Source organism: Dunckerocampus dactyliophorus, chromosome 17 (assembly GCF_027744805.1).
Source record: "Dunckerocampus dactyliophorus isolate RoL2022-P2 chromosome 17, RoL_Ddac_1.1, whole genome shotgun sequence".
Classification (NCBI taxonomy): Eukaryota; Metazoa; Chordata; class Actinopteri; order Syngnathiformes; family Syngnathidae; genus Dunckerocampus; species Dunckerocampus dactyliophorus.
The window spans coordinates 20,648,635-20,672,445 of record NC_072835.1 but is presented as its reverse complement, the minus strand read 5'-3'; the positions used below and the strand labels follow the sequence as shown (position 1 = coordinate 20,672,445).

The window sequence follows — 23,811 nt, the reverse complement described above, 5'->3', positions numbered from 1 at the left end:
GTTGCGTCAAATCCACATGGGGACTCATCACATTCCTCGGCGCAACATTTTGACAGTTGTAGCCGTGTTTGTTGTAGCTTGTCACGTAGGTTGTAGTCGTGTGAGGGAGAGACATCAGGGCAGGCGTCAGGGATGAGAGGGACGATCGTGAGAAGCCATCTTCCCAAGTCATGACTGCACGCTGGAGACAAAGTCAACTAAGTCATCTCCTTGTCACTCTTGTCATCTGCCAGTGACACTGCCTACAATTAAATATATCAGCAATAACTGCTGTAAAACAAATTATTGACACTATCAAACAGATGCATGGTCATTTTGTGCCTTTATAACTGCTTAAACTCATTTAGGGGCAACGTTTGTATCTTTCCAAATGCTTTTGGAAAGACTCCAAAAAGATTTAAGGGTTGATGATACTGGAATTTATTTAACTACATGACAGTTGTTCCTTCTTCCTTTTGTGTGTTGGATTGCACAAAAAGGCCAGAATATGTTTGTTACACTAGATGTCGTTTACACTAGTGTGGAACTGCACTGCATGTGGAATGAATGAAGTTCTGTTGTGTTCACTGTGGGTACGGAACTGGAGGAGTCTGTTGGAGAATGAGCTCCGCTACCCCCAATTACCGCCAAACTGCCTCCAACTGAGTGCAGATCACTTGTCCTGCTTTCTGGATCAGTTCGTCCGTCCGGTTTGTGTCCTTTTTGCTGGTGCTGCTGCCCCAATAAGTACAGGGCACTAGCTACTAGAGACTGTTAAAACTTTGTTAGACTCCAGGGTGTGTATCAGTACTTTTAAAAATTTTGAGCACACTCAACAATACCATATTTTGGTAACAATAATTGTGATATGAAATGTACATACACCCCCAGTATCTTTTTTTCACCTCTAGTATCATTTTTTCATGTAGCACAATAAGAAAAAAAAACATCTACGCTCAAAGGCAGTTTGAACTACACTTTTGGTTTTTGAACGCGACTTGCTAGCAGCTCTTCATCAGCTGATGTTGGTAATGGTAATGGTTTCATTTTGTTTGAACATGCATACAAGTTTCAATGGAATACATTACATAGTTTAATTCATAGTTCCACATGTCCAAAAGGAGTAGGAAGAAGCAAAGCTTAATTAATCCTCCCCCTCATCCATTTCATATCAATTGCAATAGATGTACTGACTGTCTTCCTTGGTCCAGCTGTTCCATGTCTGTTATTTCGTCCACCAGTAGTTGGGAAATAGTTCTGATAGATTTTCCATCTTCTCTCAGGTTCACAATTGCTTGTTTTTCACTTGTATCGCTCAGCTCTCTGTTTTTCATGTTGTTTTCACTTCTAAATGCAGCCTGCACAGTCAAAACCATGAGCTGAGCATAGACATTCAGTGCTATTTAGTGATTTATTAATACATGCAATAGGACAAAAATGCAACATTTTCGCAGAAGTTTTGCCTTGGCTTGCGATCGCCCGCTCGTTTAGCATTCAAAATATCAGGTTTGTTTACGCCGCCATCTTAGATCACGCGCCCAAGACGAAATCTCGCAATACTTGCAATGCATTGTGGGCCGCGGGTGCCGTTTTAGGGTAACAGCGTTTGTTTGTATCATAGTTGCTACGCCAGACAGAGACACGCGACGTAACAAAATACATGGACAAAAGAGAAAGGCAATGGACCGTACCAACACAAGGGTGCAAGACCTCCGAATTTTACGGCTTATAGAGAAGACCATCGTCTTTTCAGAGGTATGTACATGTTAATTGGCTGCAGTGCACACACATACATGCACACACATCTACTCCTGTTCCCGCTTAAAAGTCTCTCAACCCGGCAGCGCAGGAAGGGTGACACTTGGTGTTTCTGTCTCGACAACACGCATTTCTGTTTCAAACAACAAAAGATAAGCATTCAAACTTACCGTAACATGTTTGCGGCAGCCGGAGTTAAAAATAGCACTTCACCAGAAACCAGACACCATCCTCGCCGGCGCGCTTCCGTCCCATCACTGCCCAGATAAAATGTTTTTTTCTTTTTTCTACAACGGAAAAATTAAAAGTTAATTGGTACTAGAAGGTTGATATTTAGTTTGCTGTATTTTTCTTTTACATTTTTGCAAATTGTGGTTGCAGCAGAATGGTTTTGTGGGTTTTTTTCCCCAACAAAACTAGGTAAAAGTGATGCTCAGTTGTCCATTCATTTGTCATTTGTAATTATTATGCACCAAGTAAAACTATAATTATTGTCTCTAAAATATGTTTTGTGTTAACACCTTTGGGTGTCTGGAGCGGATTAATTGGATTTACATTATTTTCTACGGGAAAATTTGCCTCAGTTAGAGCCAGTTTTGTTTGAGTCGGACCTTCTGGAACAGATTAATGTTAAGCAAGGCACCACTGTACTCTAATGTTGTGACTGTGGGTTTAATTTGTTCATTTGTGGCATTACAATCATTTCAATTAAAGTGTAAACTGTCCTTGAGACTCCTACTGTAAACTCATTTCATAGCTGTTAGAATAGAAGAATCCAGGTGGACTTTAGCCCTGTAAAAGGACCGGTCCGAAAACACACATAACACAACATAATACATCTGTTTATCAGTTTAGTGAGATATCGTAGGCGTACAGTGACGTGTAAATTATCTTTATAATCAGCACACACTTGCATGGAGTCCAGGAAACATCTTTTTTTTAAATCGTACGTTTTGTAGCTTTCCGTCATGGCCAAGTATTGCAGTCTTGTGGGAAACACCGTACAGTACATTAAACCAATGCCCAGCATCCTCCGTTCATCCACACAGCACATTGAGGACAAGGACAAGGAATTGTCAACATCTATACAAGCTTTAATGTCGATGTTGACCTTCATGACTAACACTCTCCTCCAAAGATTAAGCTAAATAAAAAGAATAAAGAAGCTGGTGGGAAGTGAAACGTTGCGGTGGATAATGTAGAAACATTTTCACATCCTTTCATCAATGACTTCAGATGAGTGCATCTCAGAGGTGTGAACCGGCCTTCAGAGAACGGATGACTGCTTTTCTTCTCACCTCCATCACTGCGATCTTTCCACCCCAGTGGAGAAGGATGTGTTTGTGTATGTGCCTATTCTCAAGCTAAGGTGAAATCATCGCGTTTGAGTGCTTGTGTCGTCACGTTATTGGGCAAGTGGCGATTTGACTTAGGAGACATCCTTGTTATGTCGGCTAATGTGATGGAAAACATGACTGAGAGGGGGTGCGTTTGAGCGCGTGTCTGCTCTGGTTCCTGACACTCTTGGACGGCCAGTAGCATGGCTCACTGAGAGGCATGGCGTGAGCATGGACCCGTGCTCTGTCCTATGCTATAACACTCACTCTCGTACAAACACACATATACACACACACTAAGGCCACCAAGATCCCACACCTCTGCTCTGCAGCAGGACCATTTAGGTAGGCTGCGGTTCTATCTCCTCGTATATACGTGTTCTAATATCCTCTTCCACAGGCAGTGTTCTTAATCGCAGAGACATCATACATCATTCATGATTCATTATGAAAATCTATAAACGAAATAAAAGTTGAGATTTCTAGCAAATGCAGCCAGATTGTCTTTCCAGGTCAATTCACAGGTTTGCATAGAATTGAATAAATGGTAGATGCAAGTCCCGCCCACTTGGCTGTTTGAATGACTGGTTGATGGTTGATGCACTCAGAAAAGTATTCCAAAAACAGCACTTTTGAGAGGTAACTTCATGTAGAACAGGGGTGCCCAGTATGTCGATCGCGAGCTACCGGTCAATTGCGAGGTAGTAGTTTGGGCGGATCGCATTAACATCTAGATTCAGTGGTAAACACCTCATCTCAAGCTACGCACAGAGATGCACTTTTCATCTTTAATATTCTCAAAACTAACTCAGCGGTACGATACCTATAGCAAAAGTTCTGCATTCCATTCTTGTGGCTAGTTGCTTGGCGTCCTGAACTCCACTATTGAAATGTTTGTTTTCTACACTTCCGTTTATTACATTATTATTTCATGAGTATTTTGAAAATGTGCCCATTGCTGAAACCTTTTTAATATGTTGTCTTCACTTCAGCTGTATTGTCTTTTGCATAATAATTTTCATTTCTTGTATATGTGTATTGTGTGATAGCAAATCCTAACTGGACGTAATACATCAACTATGTCTAACGAACGCTACGTAACTATTTTGACTGACATATTGCCGTACTCAGGTTATGTACACAACTATTGAGGAATTATATATAATTGTCTTTATTGCCATATTGAACTGAATTGTGAATTAGTGAATGATATCAACTACTTTGATTGCCTGTCAGCATTGAAAGGAAACTAATCATTAATATCTACTATAGCATTTTCAAAGTTTACCGGTTAGATTTTATATACCGCATTTTCTGGACTATAAGTCACGCTTTTTTTTATGGTTGGCTGGTCCTGAAACTTATACTCCGGAGCGACTTATATATGTTTTTTTTCACACTGACAGCCACGAGAGGGCGCTCTCGGCTCGTGTGCCCGTGTCTGCTACTTTTTGTCACTCTTGTACGACTGAAAATTTACAATGTAAACATCAACTTATATAGACAACTGAGAAAGACGGAACACAAATGCCCGCAAAAAGAAAATCAGATTCTGCAGATTACAAGCTGCAAGTAAACTAGTTATGTTGTTTAGGCTACAATTATCTGAATAACTGTTAATATGAATAACGGTAACATACCACCTATTCACGTTGCGTTCACAGACGCTTATTTAGCCTATTGTTCTCCAATTTATTGTCATTACTATAACTTGCCTTTCAAGATGAAATGTCTGTCCTTGGTCTCTGATTTTATAAAATAAATTTCGCTCAAAAAATGTATAGTCCAGTGTGACTTATACATTGTATATGTTTTTTTCTTCTTCATTGTGCATTTTTGGCTGGTGCGACTTTCACTCCGGAGCGATTTGTAGTCCGGAACACACGGTTTATGTTATTTCGGTATATGTTATTTGTTTTAGAGTACGAGATAGATCATGTCTACTTGTAACTTGCATGCTGAAAATGTGCATAATACTCATATTTATAAATATAGTAAATGTAAAATTTTTTTTTAGATTTTCTAGTAGAACGTAGCTCTTTGGGACTTGGTCATTTTAAAAGTAGCTCGCAGGCTGAAAAAGTGTGAGCACCCCTGATTTGGAACCTCCATGCACTGTATGTCCAGTAACTAGTAACGGTACAAAAATAATGATATCACCTAATGTAAAGGTGACAATATAGCAATATGGACACGGGGACACAGTGGAACTGTACCAGACAACTTTATATTATATGAGCTCATGGTCTAGATAAGCAGACAGCAGATATGACAGTGGTTTTGGTTCACAGCGCACACACAGCAAAGTAAGCAGATCTATGTTGAGGTCTAAAACCATTAATGTCAAGGCATGCATGTCAGCTGAGAGGTTAGAGCTGCAATGTGTTATCTATATGTAGCCACTGCTACAGGTGCATAGGAATTCATGATATAAAAAATATACCTAAAAGCACTCAAGCTTACTTAATCTTTAATTCCAATTCACAAAACACCTGGGACCTTAAACAGGTAGTCAATCTCAAGCCAATGTGACCTTAACACGGTCCGTAACATGGTCCTCATGAGCGTATTGATTAAATGGCGTAAAAAAAAAGTGACATGCACAGGGTAAAGATCGATAAGACGTATGACATGAGAGTGAATGTATTTTTCAACATATCCAGAATACCAGTGGGCTCTGTTTACTGCACCAATGGCAATAAAACAATCCAAGTTTAAGCCCTAAATATGCCTCACACACTTATTAAACGTATTTAAAGTATAGATGCTCACCACTAATGAATGATAATGTAAGATGATCCATGAACAGATGGAATCCGGTGTAGCCTTTAGCCAGGTCAACAGTCTAGCGCTAGAGACTGGTCTACATAATCCACACTGCTTGCCTGTTGTAATTCAAGTAACGACTTACGATCATATATTACCTTGTGCTCACCTCACTGCAAGTTTGGAGGTCGGATTGACTGTTGAAGCGAGTGTTTACGTAGCCAAACAAACTTTTGCTTCTCACAACACATAGCTATGATATGTTCAAAGACCGTGAAACAAAGTGCGAAACCTCAGCGCTTGATGAAAAAACAGTAGCAGTGAAGCATAAAGACACAAACAAGTAAATACATATTGTGGGCTTTCAAACAGTGATACATGTATGCTGTACATTTTAATTGTATCATCACCTTTATGTTATTGCCAATTTATAGTGAATGACACGTGTTTTCTGCAGAAAAAATTGCCTATTTTCAGATTTTTTTTTGTTTGTTTTTGTGATTTCGTTTACCAAAAATCCACAAATTTACAGTGATCCACTGGAATATGCATGCTGGGACGGTAGTTGTTCATATATAGAAACACAGCATACTCATGCGCTACGTTTCTCTCCAGAGCTACCATCTGTTGCATTTACATACTGGAGAAGCAATAGTGTGTCAACATACTGTATGTCAAGAAATAGCTAATGCTGATGAAAATATTAGGGAGGCTCTCTTGAGGCTCTTCTTTAATGTAATTAAAACGCTTAATAATAGGAATCACATTTGTTGCCGCCTTTCAAAGCACCCAAAGTCACCTCACAAGCAACAAAATAATCACGGTAGAGCATCCACAGTAAAAAATAATTAAAAGGAAGAAGAGCCTTTGTTGAAAGCATGGTGCATTTGTTCGCAGAAGGCAAATCATTGGTATAAATGAATAGCTTTAATCATTTCAACTGAATGTTTTCATCACTGTATGCAGCATATGACAAAAGGTGAACTGAAGCAACCCGAGATTACATTTAATTTGCGACCGCAGGGAATGAAGCGCTATAGCAGTAATAGTTTATTAAGTTTTGGGACGGCGATGCTTTTGTTAGGTTATCAACGCTAAATACCCGCAACAAAAAATATAAACACAACACTTTTGTTTTTGTTCCCATTTTTCATTGGCTGAACTCAAAGATCTAAAACTTTTTCCATGTACACAAAACGTCTCTCTCTCTAAAATATTGTTGATAAATCTGTCTAAATCCGTGTTAGTGAGCGTTCATCATTCATGATTCATAATCCATCCACCTCACAGGTATGGGGTCTCAAGATGCTGATGAGACAGAATGATTTTTGCACAAGTGTGGCTTCAGGTGACCACAGTAAAAGGCCACTCCAAAATGTGCAGTTTAACTACGTTTTTAACTGTATTGAGGATGGTCCGAGGGGTCCAAAAACCAATCAGTACCATTTTCCTCAAATACCATATACGGTTATCCAGTGCATCCCAAACATGCTCGAAATGCCATCAATAAAATGCACCTGTGCTTGTTGTCCATAACATACGAGCCTGCCCATACCATAACCCCACTGCCACCATGGGCCACTGCATCCACAACACAGGTGCATTTTACTGTATTGATGGCATTTTGATTGCACAGAAATACTGTGACCAGAGCCTTACTGTGTCATTCATCCACAAGCATCTCCTCATGTTGCAGCACGGTAATGCACGGCCCCGTGCAGCAAGAACCTGTACACAATTTCTGGAAGCTGAAAAGCATCCCAGTACTTGCATGGTCAGGATACTCACCTGACATGTCACACATTGAGGATGTTAGGGACGCTCTGGATCAGTGTATCATACAATATGTGTACAGTACAGTTAAACTGCACATTTTGGAGTGGCCTTTTATTGTGGTCAGCCTAAGGCACACCTGAGCAATCATCATCTTGATATACCACACCTGTGAGGTGGATGGAAGAATGATGAAAACACAGATTTAGAGAGATTTGTGAACAATATTTGATAGGGAAAGGCCGTTTGTGTACATAGAAAAAGTTGTAGATCTTTGAGTTCAGCTCATATGTTTTTTTTTATACGCTTGATCTTGTTGTGTTTATTTTTTGCAGGCAGCAGCTGATTGGTCCCACCCTCTCTTGAGCATATAAATGTGTGCAGGTGTGCTCTGCTTGTGCTGCCTTGTCTGCTGCAGGCTGAGCTCCACCTCCTTGTCATGCTCCTGGGCCACTCAGCTGCTTCTCTCTGGCTGCTAGTGTGATGCTGAGCAGCATCCTGGGTTTTTCTTCTGTTAGTTTTGCTTTCTTGCTTGTCCTGGTGTGACCGGCTGTACTTTTTTTGCATTTGGTTTTGTTAAGAGTTTTAGTGGTGTGTTTTCTTGTTTCGGGGTAGCGCTGAAGTGACGGGCCTGTATATGGCCAGTTTGTTTGTGGGTTAAGTGTAGGGTTTTTTTTTTGTAGTTTACTCATTAATAAACTTGGGTGACTTGATTTTCATTGGATGTTATGTTCCCCTGGGTCCTAACAGGGAGCAAAAGTAAAGTGTTGCATTTATATTTTTCTTGAGTGTACTTTCAATTCATGCATATACGGTGCATAAATGTCTTTTTTAATACTATTCCACTCTAGGTTGGTTGAGCAAAGACTAAAATGATTCTTAGCGGAAATAAATGCGCTGTTTCGTGGAGAATAAAATTGTAATGATAAAATAAGACAAACGTTCTTATGCCACATTGACTTATGATTAGACGCTGGATAGGCAGTAGAGAAAGTAAGTGTATATACCTGTACTATGGGTTGCTTACTTGAATAATTTCACTTCAAGCCCTCATCATATTTCCTCCTCCTGTGTTGTCCCTTTCAGATTTCTTTCCAACGTGTCATTTGAGGGCCAGAGCGGCTTCATATCGAGAGATCGTCAGAGCCAGAATGTCATCTCAGAGGCCCATCACTACATCTGGTCCCTCCAGCTGGACCCCCTGGGCCAGCCAACCTGGACGAGGCTTGGACGCTGGCGCAGAGGGAAAGTTCTGATGGATCAGGGGGCCTGGCCGAGCCACCAGGGTTCTGGAGGGGGAGGTGACTGGCGCAGGCCCACAAGGCTGCATTTGCGTGTGGTGACCCTGGTGGAGCACCCGTTTGTTTTCACCCGGGAGGTGGATGGGGACGGTCTGTGTCCTGCTGGCCAGCTGTGCCTCGACCCGCTCTCCAATGACTCATCGGTTTTAGAGGGACTCTTTCAGAACCTCGCAGGGCCAAACGGCTCCATACCCACCGACTCAAAGAAATGCTGCTATGGTTACTGTATTGACTTACTGGAGAAGCTGGCGGAGGATATGGGATTCACCTTTGACCTCTACATCGTTGGAGACGGGAAGTATGGAGGCTTTAAAAACGGTCGATGGACGGGATTGGTAGGCGACCTTCTCAGTGGTGCTGCTCACCTGGCCGTGACGTCTTTTAGCATTAATTCAGCAAGAAGCCAAGTCATTGACTTCACCTCACCTTTCTTCTCTACCAGCCTGGGAATCCTGGTCAGTTATCTTCTTTGGATTATTTTCCTTATTATTTCGCACTGCTGTTACTCTTTGTTCTATCCCATTTGTCATTGACCTCACCTCAACTCTCACTGCCTACAGTGTTGTTGGTCAGACAGGGTCTATAAGTCCCACTTTTATTGCTGCAAGCCTTTCGTAACAACAACATTATCACTGTCTGCATCATGAAATTGTGCAGGAAATGTATTAACTAAAAGAAAAGTTGAAAATGTTAACGCTTGACAATCATAGTAGTGTCAAAACGCCTGTTGGTGTAATGCAAAGGTGAATCAATTCACTTCTGTTGTAATTGCCACCCCCAAAGCGGGTTCTCAACTATAACATTAATTGACCACTGTATAATAATACTAAAATAAAGTAAAACCACTCAGCCTGACAGACGACTAATGGCCTTTTATGGGTACTGGAGGATCTAACGTGTGTTGCATTGTTGTCTAGTGTATAATAGGTGTATTTATGTTAGCGTGTGCTTGATAAAATGAATTGGATTGATGATTGTTCTGCTCATCTGGACGCTTCCTTGTGGCATCACAAAAAGCTACAGAAAAAGCAAAATACTACTTCAAGTTTGGTGTTTTTCCATCCAGTTATGGCTGGACTATAAATTAGAGGACTTTTCAGTTGCACATGTAGTTAACACTTATTATCTTGATTTTCTGTTGATTTCTACCTTTCATGTGATTCTGTTTCTAGGTCCGTACCCGTGACACCGCAGCTCCCATTGGTGCCTTCATGTGGCCTCTCCACTGGTCCATGTGGCTGGGCATCTTTGTCTCGCTCCACGTCACCGCCATCTTCCTCACACTGTACGAGTGGCACAGCCCGTTTGGTATGACGCCACGCGGACGGAACCGAGACCGGGTCTTCTCTTTCTCCTCGGCTCTCAATGTGTGCTACGCTATCCTTTTTGGGAGAACTGTTGCCATCAAGCCCCCAAAGTGCTGGACAGGTCGTCTGCTGATGAACCTCTGGGCAATCTTCTGCCTCTTCTGCCTGTCCACCTACACTGCTAATCTGGCGGCCGTCATGGTTGGCGAGAAGACCTATGAGCAGCTGTCGGGGATCCATGACCCAAAGGTAGCAGCATCACGCTAAATAAATGTATTCAAAAGCTTTTTAATGTTGTTGTTTTTTACATATTGCAGTACTATTCCATTCAATCCACTACAAGGTCAGTGGCATCCATTGAGATAAGACTGGGAGTTGAATGGGATTTTTGTCTAATATAAAACAGACTGGGACTTAAATGCTTCCAGTACAGCCACGATTGGACGCTATTGTTTTTTCTCTTCATTTCAGCAGCAGATCATTTTTAAGCTCATACTGTCGTCTCCAAATGTAATATTTTATCAAAATACATGTACAAAATTCATGCATTAAGTTACTCTCCTGCAGAGAGTACCAGGTATATTTAGAAGTGTTTTATTGGGAAAAGTATTTTATATGTACAAATACATTTGTCATAAAAAAGTCAAATGCATATATAAATAAAAATGTAATAATTATATTAATGTAAAAATAATATAATACAAGTATGATATGTATTTATTCTTATATGTATATAATAAACATTTAATATACTACTATTAGATATATATAGATAGATAGATAGCTGGATAGATAGTTATTGTTGCTATTACTATTATTGCTATATATTATAAATATTACATCTAATATAATATATATTCTATAATACAGTATGTAATAATATATATTATAAAATAATATATCATAATATAATTATTGTCATGAAATATAAAATAAATGTATAATATGAATCTAATATCATAGTAATGATTGTTATTTGTGTTATTATATTATGATTGTTATTATTTCTATACAGTATGACATTTTTTAATTCTGTCATCTCTTTGTGTCTGTCATCTTTCTGGGAGGAAAAATAAGGCCTCTGTAAGGTTCAGCTTAGTGGTCCACATGAACTATGATCAACTGGAGCAGAGGCCTCTGTTTGAAGAAATACTGCAGTTACTTTATGTCCAGTCAACAAATTACCAGACCGCAAGAATGAAAAAGAACTTTTATATGATGAGTCAATGTGTAGTATAAAAAAAATGCATTCTGTTTTGCAGGAATTTGGTGCATCTTAGAATTAAATGTACAGTACTACTTGATAAGATCTTAGCAGGAAGACATTTATTAGTTATGGTGAATTCATTTCCAGCTGAAACGTGTTTATTGGTCACTTTTTAGCTTTCTTGTTGATGTTGTATTTTGCCGTGTGTTTACTTCTAACTGCTAAGTACCAGTACTTTAATAATCTAGAAAGCGATACATAACCATAGAAAATCAATAAGAGACGGAAGCTGGGAAATGAGTGATATTAAAGCTCTTGGATGATACTTTAAACGTCTACTCCATCTTTCCTGCAGTTGCACCATCCCTCTCAGGGATTCCGATTTGCTACGGTGAGAGAAAGCAGCGCCGAGGACTACGTCAAAAAGAGTTTTCCTGAGATGCACGAGTACATGCGACGATACAACGTCCCGGCAACGCCAGACGGCATACACAACCTCAAGTAATTCCATTTTATGCATCCTCCACAAATAGAAAGTGGTTCAGGTATGCGAACATGACTTTCCGTCATGATCGTAAACCTTGGCTGTATTGTCTTTGGAAATAACACATCATTGTCAAGCCAAGCACATGTGAAAGAAAAGACTTGAAGAGACACAAAATAATGCTGCTGTCATTTCCGACTGCGAGTCTGCCTTCACATTCAGCTCTCACCCTGCCGTTCAGCCCACCCAGCCCCCACTCTACCCCGCCATCGCTGTCAACCTAAGCTGCTTCGTCATTCCACCGGCGTCCTCACTGAGCAAAGCAAAAATAAAGTGAGAAATGGCAGCTGGGATACAAACAGACGTTGGAGAGAATACCATTTAAATGGATGCAACAAGATTTTATTTTTTCAGCTGAGCCTCTAAAATGCTGATTAGAGGGTTCAAGGAAAATGTCAACCTTAGGAAATTACAGCTCAGGAACAAGAAATGTGCATCTTAAGGATTCACACCCCATAGGTCCAGACATTCTTATCAGGCACGTAATATATTAATAATATTGCAGCGTTGCTATAGGGAATTCATTCTAGAGACTCAATTCTACGCTGATAGGAGAAACCGTAGCATAAAACGGTTTCTCCCGCCTTCTTATTTTCATATTAATATCATATTATTTTCATATTAATATTTTCATTAATATTTTCATATTAATAATAGTGGCTGGAGTACTATGACTGGAGTAATGTATTGCTATTCTTATATTATCACCTTAATAATTAACTCAAAACCATTCTTTTTCTCATTAACCTGCCTGTAAGCGTCAAGATGCAAAGATGCACCATACCAGTCATGTGATGTCGCCGCGCAAATGTGTGGATGCAATTCAGTCTGCAGTAATTGGCTGCCTACTTGTGTTTGTATAGTGTGTGGAGGGTTTAAAACACCCTGTTAACAAGAAGTACACATGTCCTGAATATTTCACCGCATTGCATCTCTTTTGGATTCCCACCACGTCCCTCGACTTGCAAGTCTCATTGTGAATGAGCAGCAGCTCAACTCTGAGTCCCTCCCTGATGACCGGGCTCCTCACCTACTTCTCAGCTGGAGACAGACAGGCAGCGGAAGAACCTGATTTCCCCCCGCTTGTCGTTTTGTGAGCATCGCTAACGGTTGGAACTTAGATCGACCAATAAATTGAGAGCTAGGCCTTTTGCTAGGGAGTGGGGAAGAAGGAAAAAGAAGCCAAAAACTTACCACTTCCACACAAAATGAGAGGAGAACATTTTTTCCCCCCACTCGGTTCTCAGCCATGGCATGTCAGCTCGGCTGTGCTGACTCAGAGATTTCTCCTCTGTCAGCCATTGTGGGCGTAATTATCGCGCAGAACAATTTTGCGCTGATCAACCAATGAGAACAGGGGGCCTGCCTCTTTGCCAATGTTTTTGGCCATGGCTGTATAAATGAGGCTGATTTTGTTGTATTCCATGCAGCCATGACTGTTTACTCCATGTGCACTGTAACACTGGAATGTGTTTCCTTATGTTTGAAGGGCCGATCCCCAGAAGCTGGATGCTTTCATCATGGACAAAGCTCTGCTAGACTACGAGGTCTCCATAGATGCAGACTGCAAGACACTAACGGTTGGAAAACCATTTGCTATAGAAGGTAAGGGAATACTATCAGTTTTAATTCAACCTGTTCATGTAATACAGCGACTGCGGACTTTTTGAGTCATTTTGTTTTCAACTTCCATCAGGTCTTGAAGTCAGCAGTCTTATTCCGGGCCTCACACATTTCTTTTTCTAAGTATCAATTTCAGTTTTTCAAAGGTGTCACTGTATGAGTGTCCAGGCGCCTCTGTGAATATCAATCAGTCAGCATTTAACAGTCTTAATCTTGTGGCTTTCAAAAGCTTACACTCCTCGCAGTGTCCTGTTAATCCTTGGCCCATTTAGAGAACATCATTCACCCACAGTGAAAATGTTCCCGTGGTGGTTCACGTCCATTACAGGCCTCAGTAGTGCCACATACCTGCGTCGCCTTTAATTACTTAATGTAGCCTCAAGCTGTCTGACTTCAAAATCACGTAGTTCTGTTTTTGAGACGGACAGGATGCTGTGGTAATTTGTCACACTTTTCAGAGATTCTGATTGTATTTTACCTCCATAAGGAAGATAAGGTATTGTAATGTAAAAGAACAAAATGTAACATGTAAATGTATGTATACTCTTGTTTCATCCCTTCAGCAAAGCCATGGAGTACTCATCGTAATTGCTTTCAAATGAAGTACTAGCCGTGTGCTCAAATCTGTCAATCTGTGCCATGCTTGGACGTACTTGACGGCAAAAGTCCACTTTGTTTGACGAATATGACTATTCTGATCCTCACTCGAGCGCAGTTTGCTTCCCTGGCCACAGCACATTTGGAGGAAGCGGGCCTGGGCTCAGCACAATTGTTTATGCATTTGTACATACTAGGGGTTTAAAACCCGATGAGAAATCTTGTTTGGAGAAAAGTGCAGTGCAATGTGGGTATTTAGTCAGTGGCTGACACAGCTGCTACAACCTCCAAGGTAGACATCATTTATATAACTAGAACCTGCTGTCTAAAATATGATACTTCTCAATCCACACAGGTATCGTATAATTCTAGTTGCACATTACTTACAGACACATAGTCTCTAAGGCAGAAGTGCATTAGAAAGTATTCAGTTACAAAAAGCATCCGGTATGCTTTGTGTCATTCAATTTGTGTGCCTATCGGCGTCACAAGCTTAATGCAATGTATTATTGCGGCCACTAGGTGTCGCCAAAAAAACAACCTCTGCGCCACTATAACTGTATATATTTTGATGTATAAGTTGCACCTGACTATAAAGTCCCATATATAAAGTACCTATGCCTAGTGATAGTACATGTAAACGAGCCAAAACCCAAGAGTCAGTGTGAGTGCAAGCCAGGGTGGGACATGACAGGGAGGTGGAATCGTAGGTTAAAAATGTCCCAGTGGGAGCGCGTCCCAGGACATACATGTACAGTAGATCCTGTAAAGTCGACCCGTAATCGGGGACAAAGTATACCTGTAAATTATCTTCCTGCATGAAGTCACTCTTAAAAAAAGTCGAGCATGTCTTGCAAGATACTCGTTTTCAGAACCGCACGGAGGTTTTACTCTTTGAGTGTCATCACTGAATGCCTTTTCTGCCATGACAATATGTGCATGTTCATCAACAGGCTACGGGATTGGGCTACCTCAGAACTCTCCGCTCACCTCCAACTTCTCGGAGCTCGTTAGTCAGTACAAGTCGGACGGCTTCATGGACATGCTGCATGATAAATGGTACAAGGTCGTGCCCTGTGGGAAGCGCAGCTTTGCTGTGACAGAGGTGAGAACACAACCACCTTCAACTGTGCAAGTGTTGATGGCAGCATTTTAAATAAGGCACAATGCGTTGATTTATATGTTGGTGGTGTTTTGTTTCTTTATTCACTGGGTATGCTGTTGACGCACTGTGAATTGGGACAGGTGTCTGCGACCTGCCTTAAAGCTAGGCAATACCTGGTTGCTTTCCTTCATCCAAATTTCTGCATGCTGGTTTTAAGAGCAGACATGAATAATGTACAATCTACTTTGTACAATCAACCAATGAATATCACACAAATGTATTAGTACTGTAGGTGTAGGATGGATATCTGGTGGCTTTAAGACTTACGTAATTCCTTTCTAATTGGATGATGATTTAATTTCCCTCATGGGGTTAATGAAGTGTAGCAATTAGTCAATCACACTTTTTCCAGAAGGTTACTACTATGATTTTCAGACAAAGTCCAAACAACATCATTTTCTATTGATATTGCTGTATGTACAGTATATGAAGGCCTTTACTACAACGTGTCCACTGCCATGTGTGCATTAACGTCTAATTCTAAGTCTGGCCCCTGGCCCCTCCAAAAGTTCACCAGGCTGTACATCCATAACTTTTGTCCTTAACGGTCAAACAGGCCCATGAGGTCCATCCAGGTACTGTTTCTGTCTCTGAGAAGTTAGCGCTTTTAACGGCCAGCTGTGATTTGGGATCTCGTAAAGTGTCTCCTTGCTCAGAATGGGCTGCGCAACCTTGTTTTGAACTGTGGATTTGAGACCTGTTGGAAGTAATTGTTCCTTGCTGTCCACAAAGGTGCCATTATGGCTTTAATTGTTGCGCTCATTTTATATGGGTTGAGGTGAAGCATAACCGACGTGGTTTTAGGCATTCTACCACAAGCAGAGGGCATGATTGCTACACAGGTTGGAACAGAGCAACTCACAATCACAATATTTTACAAAAATAGTTGCGATCTATTGGAAGAAAACGACCAGAGCTAAGTCACATTGCTCATTGCTCATCTCTCCAACTAGTTGCAATTGATGATGGGACCCCCAGTTTGCGGCTGAAGTCCTTAGAAACTGAGCTACCACCACCTCTTATGCATTAAAGGGCCAAAACAAATAATAACATGAATCAATTTTAGCATTTGTTTATTGAACTGTGCTATAAATGTGTTTTCTGTATGATTCCGATAGTTTTCAAAAGTTTCTTAAGTAAAAATTGCTGAATTTGCTGATTTCCTGATCAAATACACGGCGTACGCCGAAAAACATTTTTCATGAAAATGAATTCTCTTCCTGTTCTTGTCGCCCTTTTAATAAGCAACCTTTATTTATAACCTTTATTTATAATACACTATGTATGGACCGAGGTTCCAACTAAGAAGTGTCTTTTAATTAATTGTCATAATTCTTCCTTTAATATGTAATTTACCTTCCCAAATGTTGGTTTAGTGATAGTATACCATCCATCCATCCATCCATTCATCCATGCATTTTCTATGCCGCTTATCCTCATTAGGTTCACGAGGGTATGCTGGTGCCTATCCCAGCCGACTTTAGGCAAGAGGCGGGGTACACCCTGGACTGGTGGCCAGCCAATCGCAGGGCACATATAGACAAACAACCATTCACACTCACATTCATAACTATGGACAATTTCAAGTTCCCCATAACTTAACATGCATGTTTTTGGAATGTGGGAGGATACCGGAGTACCCGGAGAAAACCCACACACGCACGTGGAGAACATGCAAACTCCACACAGAGATGTGAGAGTTTACCTTTATGGTCAATGATCAGTTCCCAACATTACATTCATGATGTAAGGTTGTCAGCACTTGGTGTACTAATGGAGTCCCTCGCAGCAGAAGTAAGCGTCTTTTCCACTGCAGCTGGTAGAGATGGTGTCAGTAGTTGCAGACATTCAAATCGCTCCAGGTATACATTTCATTTTGATGCATCACACCCCACCCAGTTATGACTGCAAGCATTTAGCGCAATGCCATTCAATTTTCCACTATATCTGTCAGAGGCCCAGCAGAAATTACAAGCTATGACATGTGGGGGCCAAGATATATGTATAGTATGCTTGGCAAAATGAAACTCTAGCAGCATGATTTAGCTGAACCGTGCTCATGTTTCATTGGAAAAACGCCCTCGTTATCATCCTGAAATCCTCATAATTTCAGCAGTTACTGTCAAAATAATACAGGACAGCATGAATACAAGCGGCAAAATCCTGACTCTGCTGCCACGTTTTAGACAGGCTCAGCATTTTTCAAGCATTTGTTACAACAAATGGCTGCCAAAACTGATAGATTGGCTTTAGGGATGGTGCCAATCTGTCTGCAGCCTCAGAGAAGTTAAATTGAATTAATACAATTAGTCATATTATTACATGAAATGGCATGTATGCGGTATTCCTGCTTGCAGTTCTTAATGATAACTGACACATTTCATAATAAAAATGAATGGAAAGACTCTAAATAATCAAAAAGTCAAACCCCATCGCATGCTTGCTCACCCGCAACTACATTCGGGTGCGTAATAAAGGCCCGTCATTCTATGAATGCTTATTAGAGGAAAACATTTACAATCCTTACGTGAAACATGAACTCACATTTCTTTCCCTTTTCTGTGCTTTCTAACAGGAGAATGCGAGTTAGTATGAGCCGGCTAACAATGCACGTCATGGCCCTCACAAAAAGCCCTCAGAAAAACGCCAACAGTGTTCCATTTACATAACTGACACGTATATTAACCAAGCTACAGCGATATTGTTATTGTAGCAGCTAACACCAAAAACTGTATTCATCTGACGGATTAACACCATTCCTCGCTTGTCTCAGTGTCACTCACAACGCCTCAAGCCACTGCAACGGGACAGACGGAAGCGTGGATACTACTGGCTCTCAATTTTGCTACAAACACTGAACAAGATGCTCGTTTCCTGTCAGCATTTTTTACCTGAGGACTTGAGCGCATGTCTTGTGCTGGAATACACAGCCATCCCAATGAGAGCGGACATTGTAAGTGTTGTCGCTGTTTCTGTGCTGCTGTTGTCGATGGAAGTAGCGTTAGCAATATGGGCTATGTGAAATCAATGCGCCTAGGAAAGAAGTTTCCGTAATGTTTTAAATCATCAAAATACAGCGATATACTTTAGTATTACATGTTCTCATCAATGTATTTGTTAATGCATGATCACAGCATGTACATAAAACAATAAAACGATGTTAGAGGTGTTTTTTAGGGCTTCATAGTTGAAATAGGCACCTCCCATGACGTGCGTTGTTAGCTGGCTCGTACTAACTCGTTTTCTCTCGTTAGAACGCACAGAAAAGGGAAAGAAATATGTGTTCATGTTTCCCATAAGGATTGTGGATGATTGGCGAAGTTCCAAAAAAAGTGCATTTTTCCTCCTCCACTATCAAATAATTAATGCCAGGCGCCACCTTCCAGAATAGAAATGATCAGAATGACTTGGAAAAAGATTGGAAAAAATCCACAGACGGGATCAAACAGGCCAAAGCACAAATGTAGGGTGAGTATACCACTATTTAAAAAAAAAAAAAAAAAAAAATCTCATTACCATTTAACTCTCAGAATGTTGACAGTATTCAGACAATTCCCCCCCCCAGCTTTCGGAATAATTGGCTCCACCTGAAAAGTCATTACAGCCAGCTTAGGGAGCCACTATACGGGCAATCGCCAATTTAATCCATCATGTATTTACTTCCTACATCACTTGATAATACAGCCATTGCGGCCACATGGAGATCTGCTCAACGCACGGCCGTAAAAAAGATTCATACGAGGATGAGCGCGGGCAGTAACTGGAGCAAGTGCGCCATTAAGAAAAGTGCAAGATCACATTTGTTGATTGCTACTCCCGCACTCGTGATATACTCCTTAGGGAGGAGTGACACATTCCAGCTTAAAAGCTGTGAGATGAATGTTGTATTTTTGCCTGTTTAAAAAAAAAAGTTCCATCATTACAGAAAGCATAAGATGAACTTGCCCAAAGAGTTAATATGCTAAAAACCTAGGGCCTGTGTGCATTAGTTGGACTATAACACGTCTGTCATTTGGACCCAGAAAGCTCATGTGCAACCATTTCTGACTAACTTTGGATATAAACAGTAATATGTGTGTCATCCAGGTCATGGTGATCTGCCGAGGTTGAATCAAGGCAACTGGACTCTTCTTGTTTGTTGAAAGAAGTTGAAAAAAACGGTTTCTTTTGACGGTAATTGTCGTTGAAAGAGATGTTTGGGACCATCTCTCCCCTAAAGATTGTCTCTGACAATCTTCAAATCTTTTCCCCCAAAGACTGTCTCCTTCAGTGGGAAGATCAAAAAGACAGATGTTAAGGAACATCTCTCCTCCAAACACTGTCTTTTTCAATGGGAAGAGTGGCCATTCTCCACGAAAAAGACACATGCTAGGGAATATCTCTTTTTCAACAGGAAGAGTAGCCACTCCGTTGAAAGAGACAGATATTAGGGAACATTCCCGATGAAAAAGACAGATGTGAAGGAACATCTCTTTTCAATGGGAAGAGTAGCTGCTCTTCCCATTCCATTCCCATTCCCAACAAACAAGGAGAGTCCAGTTGCCTGGATTCACCCTGTGCGGATGAACACTAGTATGTGTAAATTACATTATTAATGTTCAGCTGTTATATTATTGAAATGAACTGCAGTTTCATCTTTTGTCACCAGTATTTTCCATCCCACTATATTTATTTTCCTGCTGTTGCTGCAGCACATTTATATTTAAACTGTTGAGGCTGGCCTCACGAGTCAAAAAAAAAAAAAAAAAAAAAAAAAAGTCAGAGGGGAAGAAAAGTCATTGGGCGGCGTGACATTGTCTGTGTTCCCGGGCATCCCAGCGGCAACACTGCAACGCGTGCTGCATTTGCCTAGAGGGATGTCCTTCACCTCCTTGCCACTCTCAGTCCAAAAACAGCTCATAGTGTTGTATTACATGACACCCTGCATGACATGGGCATGCAGAGTGAATGTACCAATGTACCAGTACTATGCCTTGCGGGACACCATGCATGGTTCCTACGAGACTGCGCTGGTCTGTGAGCATTTCAAGTTTTGACATTGATGAAGAGGGTGGGGATGGAAAAAAATTGTCAAAAATGTTCCATTCTTTTTTCAGTTAGATTTTGTTTTCCAATAACGATATCAAAGTGTTGATCTTCCTTGTATCTTTGTCTTGTCTGTGACTGTCTCTCTCTATCCAGACACTACAGATGGGTATAAAACATTTCTCCGGCCTCTTTGTGATGCTGTGTGTGGGTGTGGCCTTATCTCTGCTGACCACCATAGCGGAACACATCGTGTACAAGCTGGTCATCCCGAGGGTCAAGGAGCCACGCTTAAAATACTGGCTGCACACCAGCCAGGTACACTGCGCTCACGTATTGTAGCATCCAAATGCATCATTGTACAAAAACCTGCAGTACTATCTGAACATTTAACTGAGATGGGTTTTTTTTCTGTTTTTGTTTTTGCACTTTTTCCCTTACAGTCCATTCAGAGAAATTAGTCAGCGTTATGTAAACTCTCCCACCAAAGTCGCACTACTCTGTAACAAATGGAAAGTGGAGCGGTTTGATAAATCTGTGCATTCAATATGATCATGTATGTCATGAAAGCTGTCCAATCACGTCCTTCCTTGATGCATATACTGTACACTGTATATGCTTTCGTCCGGACCTGAGTACAGAACCACAGTCAAAACTAGTTTTCGTATGATGCGGTTTTTATTGAAAATTCTTGCTAAAATTCTAGTGAAGAATTGAGTGCCCGAAAAAAAACACCCTGTGCATTGCTGACTCACACTGTCAGTGTATTTTTTGAGTGTGACTGCTCAGTTTCATCCATTCATCATTTAAATTTACTTTTGCGTTGTTTTCTGCATGCAAAACGATAGTTGTTCTCTGTAAAATGTGTTTTGTGTTAATACTTTTGGGTGTCTGGTAAAATTAGATTTACATTATTTTCTATGGGCACAATTGCCTCGGTTTTTGTAAAGACTGAATGAAACCGAGGTTCTGCTGAACAAGTGTGAACACAGCAGGATGTGGCGCCTTCCATAATTGTTGCTGACAGTCTTATCTATGTAACTGCTTGTTCTCCAGAGATTACACCGAGCCCTCAACTCTGTCTTTGCTGATGACAAACTGCAGACTGTCACCACTGTCAAAAGGTACTTATTTTATTTATAATGTATATTGGAATTGTACTGGAATGTACTATTTGTTTTCAAGGGATGCCGTAGTGAGTGTTGGGGATATCAATGCAGAATAAGAAATGCTTTGGGCAGGAAGCCACTGTCCTCAAACCTTCAGGGTTGGATGGCTGAGATATTAGGCTGAGAATAAGTGACACCAATTAACATCCAAGTGGCAGTTAAGGGACCCATTTTAATGGGGAGCTCAATAGAATGGTCAGCCTGTTGGAAGCTAATTATCAGCAATGAAAATTGAGAGAATAATCTCAGGTTGACATCACATAATGTTGATTAGCGCATCTGTTGAAATATTTAGATTCTCAGCTGCTGGGTCGCAGGTCTTTGCCTGGTCAAAAAAAGGGTACAAATATAATCTTGTGTTTCTTATTCAGAAGGGGATTTATTTTCATGCACCGGGGTGTCGTCCATTAACACTACTCAAGCTGATGAAAACCACTTTCACAGAGGAAAACCAACGTTTGTTAGAACAGTTCACTTCGAATTTCGCGGCTTCACTCTAGCACAGTTTTTCGAAAATGTATCAATTAATAAATCATGCAGGTTTGTGATTGAATACAGCCTATTAGTAAAAAAAAAAAAAAATGCATATTTAACCAAATGTTACATACCTTTGCCTAAATCTAAGCATTTTCAATGATTAAAATGGCTAATACAAGGCATTTAGAAGACGTACTGTATTCAAAGATGTTGTGATGATGTTGTGATGATATGTAGTATTTTAAACTGGTCACTAGGTGTCAGTAATGTTTGGTGAGACACACAAGCACCAGACTCGAATGCCGGAACAACAGGCCTTTGTTGCAGGTTTGAATGACCTCACAACAGGCACAATAATCTCTAAAACCAAACCCTAATAAAAACATGGGCTGCTGTTGTGGCCGTAACCCACGCCAAGCTAAAACTCAAATCTGAACCCGGATGTAACTTCCTGTCTGCCCCCCCACTCAGCTCCCAGCACACATTTACAGCAGCACACAGCATGAGTCATATTTATGTCTTAAATGTCTTATTTTTTCTTATTATGTCAACTATATTGAGTGTAAATGTGATAATAGGGTTGTTATTTCATATGTAGAGAGCTCTAATTAAAATTTGTATTTAGAAGGTCGTAAACAGGTTTTCTGTGATCTAACTACGAAAATGTTGCATTTATAAAGAAGGAATTCATTTATCGCTTATCACTTACACGCTGACATACGTGCAAAATTATACTTGCACCCGCAGCCCGCAAGGCATACTGGGTAGCCTATGCTCCCCCACACGCGACACAGTGGCACACATTGTTATTTTGCACTACCTCAAATTAAAAACTGCATTGACTTTTCATTAAATAGAATATAGTTGAAAAATGTCCACAATTTGGGTCATTAAGGGGTGATTGTGGGTCCCACAGCAAAACCACTGCTCTAGCATAGTCATGATGCCATCACTGTGGGTCACCCCCTCATGACTTACCAGATAAGCATGACTCATGTCCAACACACGTAGTTTTACACGTTTAAGAGGAGGTCAAAGGAACCATTCTGCTTTTGCTGAACAAGGCTCCCGTTCTGTTCTTTCTGTGCTGCTGTTTCAAATTTGTCCTGGCTTAGCTCGGCACGTTGAGAGGACACTGCAAATCAAGAGGAATGTCTGAGTAATGAGGATAGATGACTCCGCCTGCACAGCCTGCATAGTTCTGCCCGTTCAATCAGGCCCTTCTGCACCGTGCGCTTCCAATTGAAATGATAACTGCCAACCTGTCAGTGTCTGACAGAAGTGATGTGTTTTCGTCCTTGCTAACACTAGAGTGACTAAAATAAAGAGTTTCAATTACATCACTGGGGCTTTGAAATGTAAATATTGTTGAAAACTTGCATTTGGCTTTTTTGCCATAAAAGCTTTTAGCGATTACAGCTACAGGGCTGATGATGTGCTGTGTAAGCATTTCTGTTTCATCAGCATGATCAATTTAGAAGGTATTATGAAACAAAAGAGCCTTTGGGCGAAAAGTGTATTGGCCTTAGCAACCAAAATGTGAGCACGGAACTGTACGTCTGAGAGAATTAGGAACAATTTCTATTACGCACTCACTGACACGCCATTAAGACTCTGTGATCAAGTACCTTGTGCAGTGCTAAGGTCATGTAGCGTGAGAAAAAGAGATGGAAGAAATATCAATTTTGCAAGACCAATTATGTTAACTGTGATGGAGAAATAATATATAATAGGACAACTGTTATTGTTTTATTCATTATGTAGTGTTTTATCGAAAAAATGT

At 40.7% G+C, this 23,811-nt stretch overlaps 1 protein-coding gene across 5 annotated transcripts in view; it reads left to right on the top strand.

Annotated features, from left to right (window-relative positions):
• grin3a (glutamate receptor, ionotropic, N-methyl-D-aspartate 3A) overlaps nt 1-23,811 on the top strand; it is a 58,681-nt gene that overhangs the window by 20,147 nt on the left and 14,723 nt on the right. For all 5 annotated transcript variants that reach the window (XR_008566462.1, XR_008566461.1, XR_008566460.1 and 2 more), the window contains exons 3-9: nt 8,700-9,369; nt 10,087-10,470; nt 11,784-11,929; nt 13,462-13,577; nt 15,146-15,297; nt 20,539-20,700; nt 21,439-21,506. Coding sequence is in view for 2 of the 5 variants with exons in the window: in XM_054756299.1 (XP_054612274.1) it covers nt 8,700-9,369; nt 10,087-10,470; nt 11,784-11,929; nt 13,462-13,577; nt 15,146-15,297; nt 20,539-20,700; nt 21,439-21,506 (1,698 nt within the window). In the remaining 3 variants the exon portion in view is untranslated. The remainder of the gene's footprint in view (nt 1-8,699; nt 9,370-10,086; nt 10,471-11,783; nt 11,930-13,461; nt 13,578-15,145; nt 15,298-20,538; nt 20,701-21,438; nt 21,507-23,811) is intronic.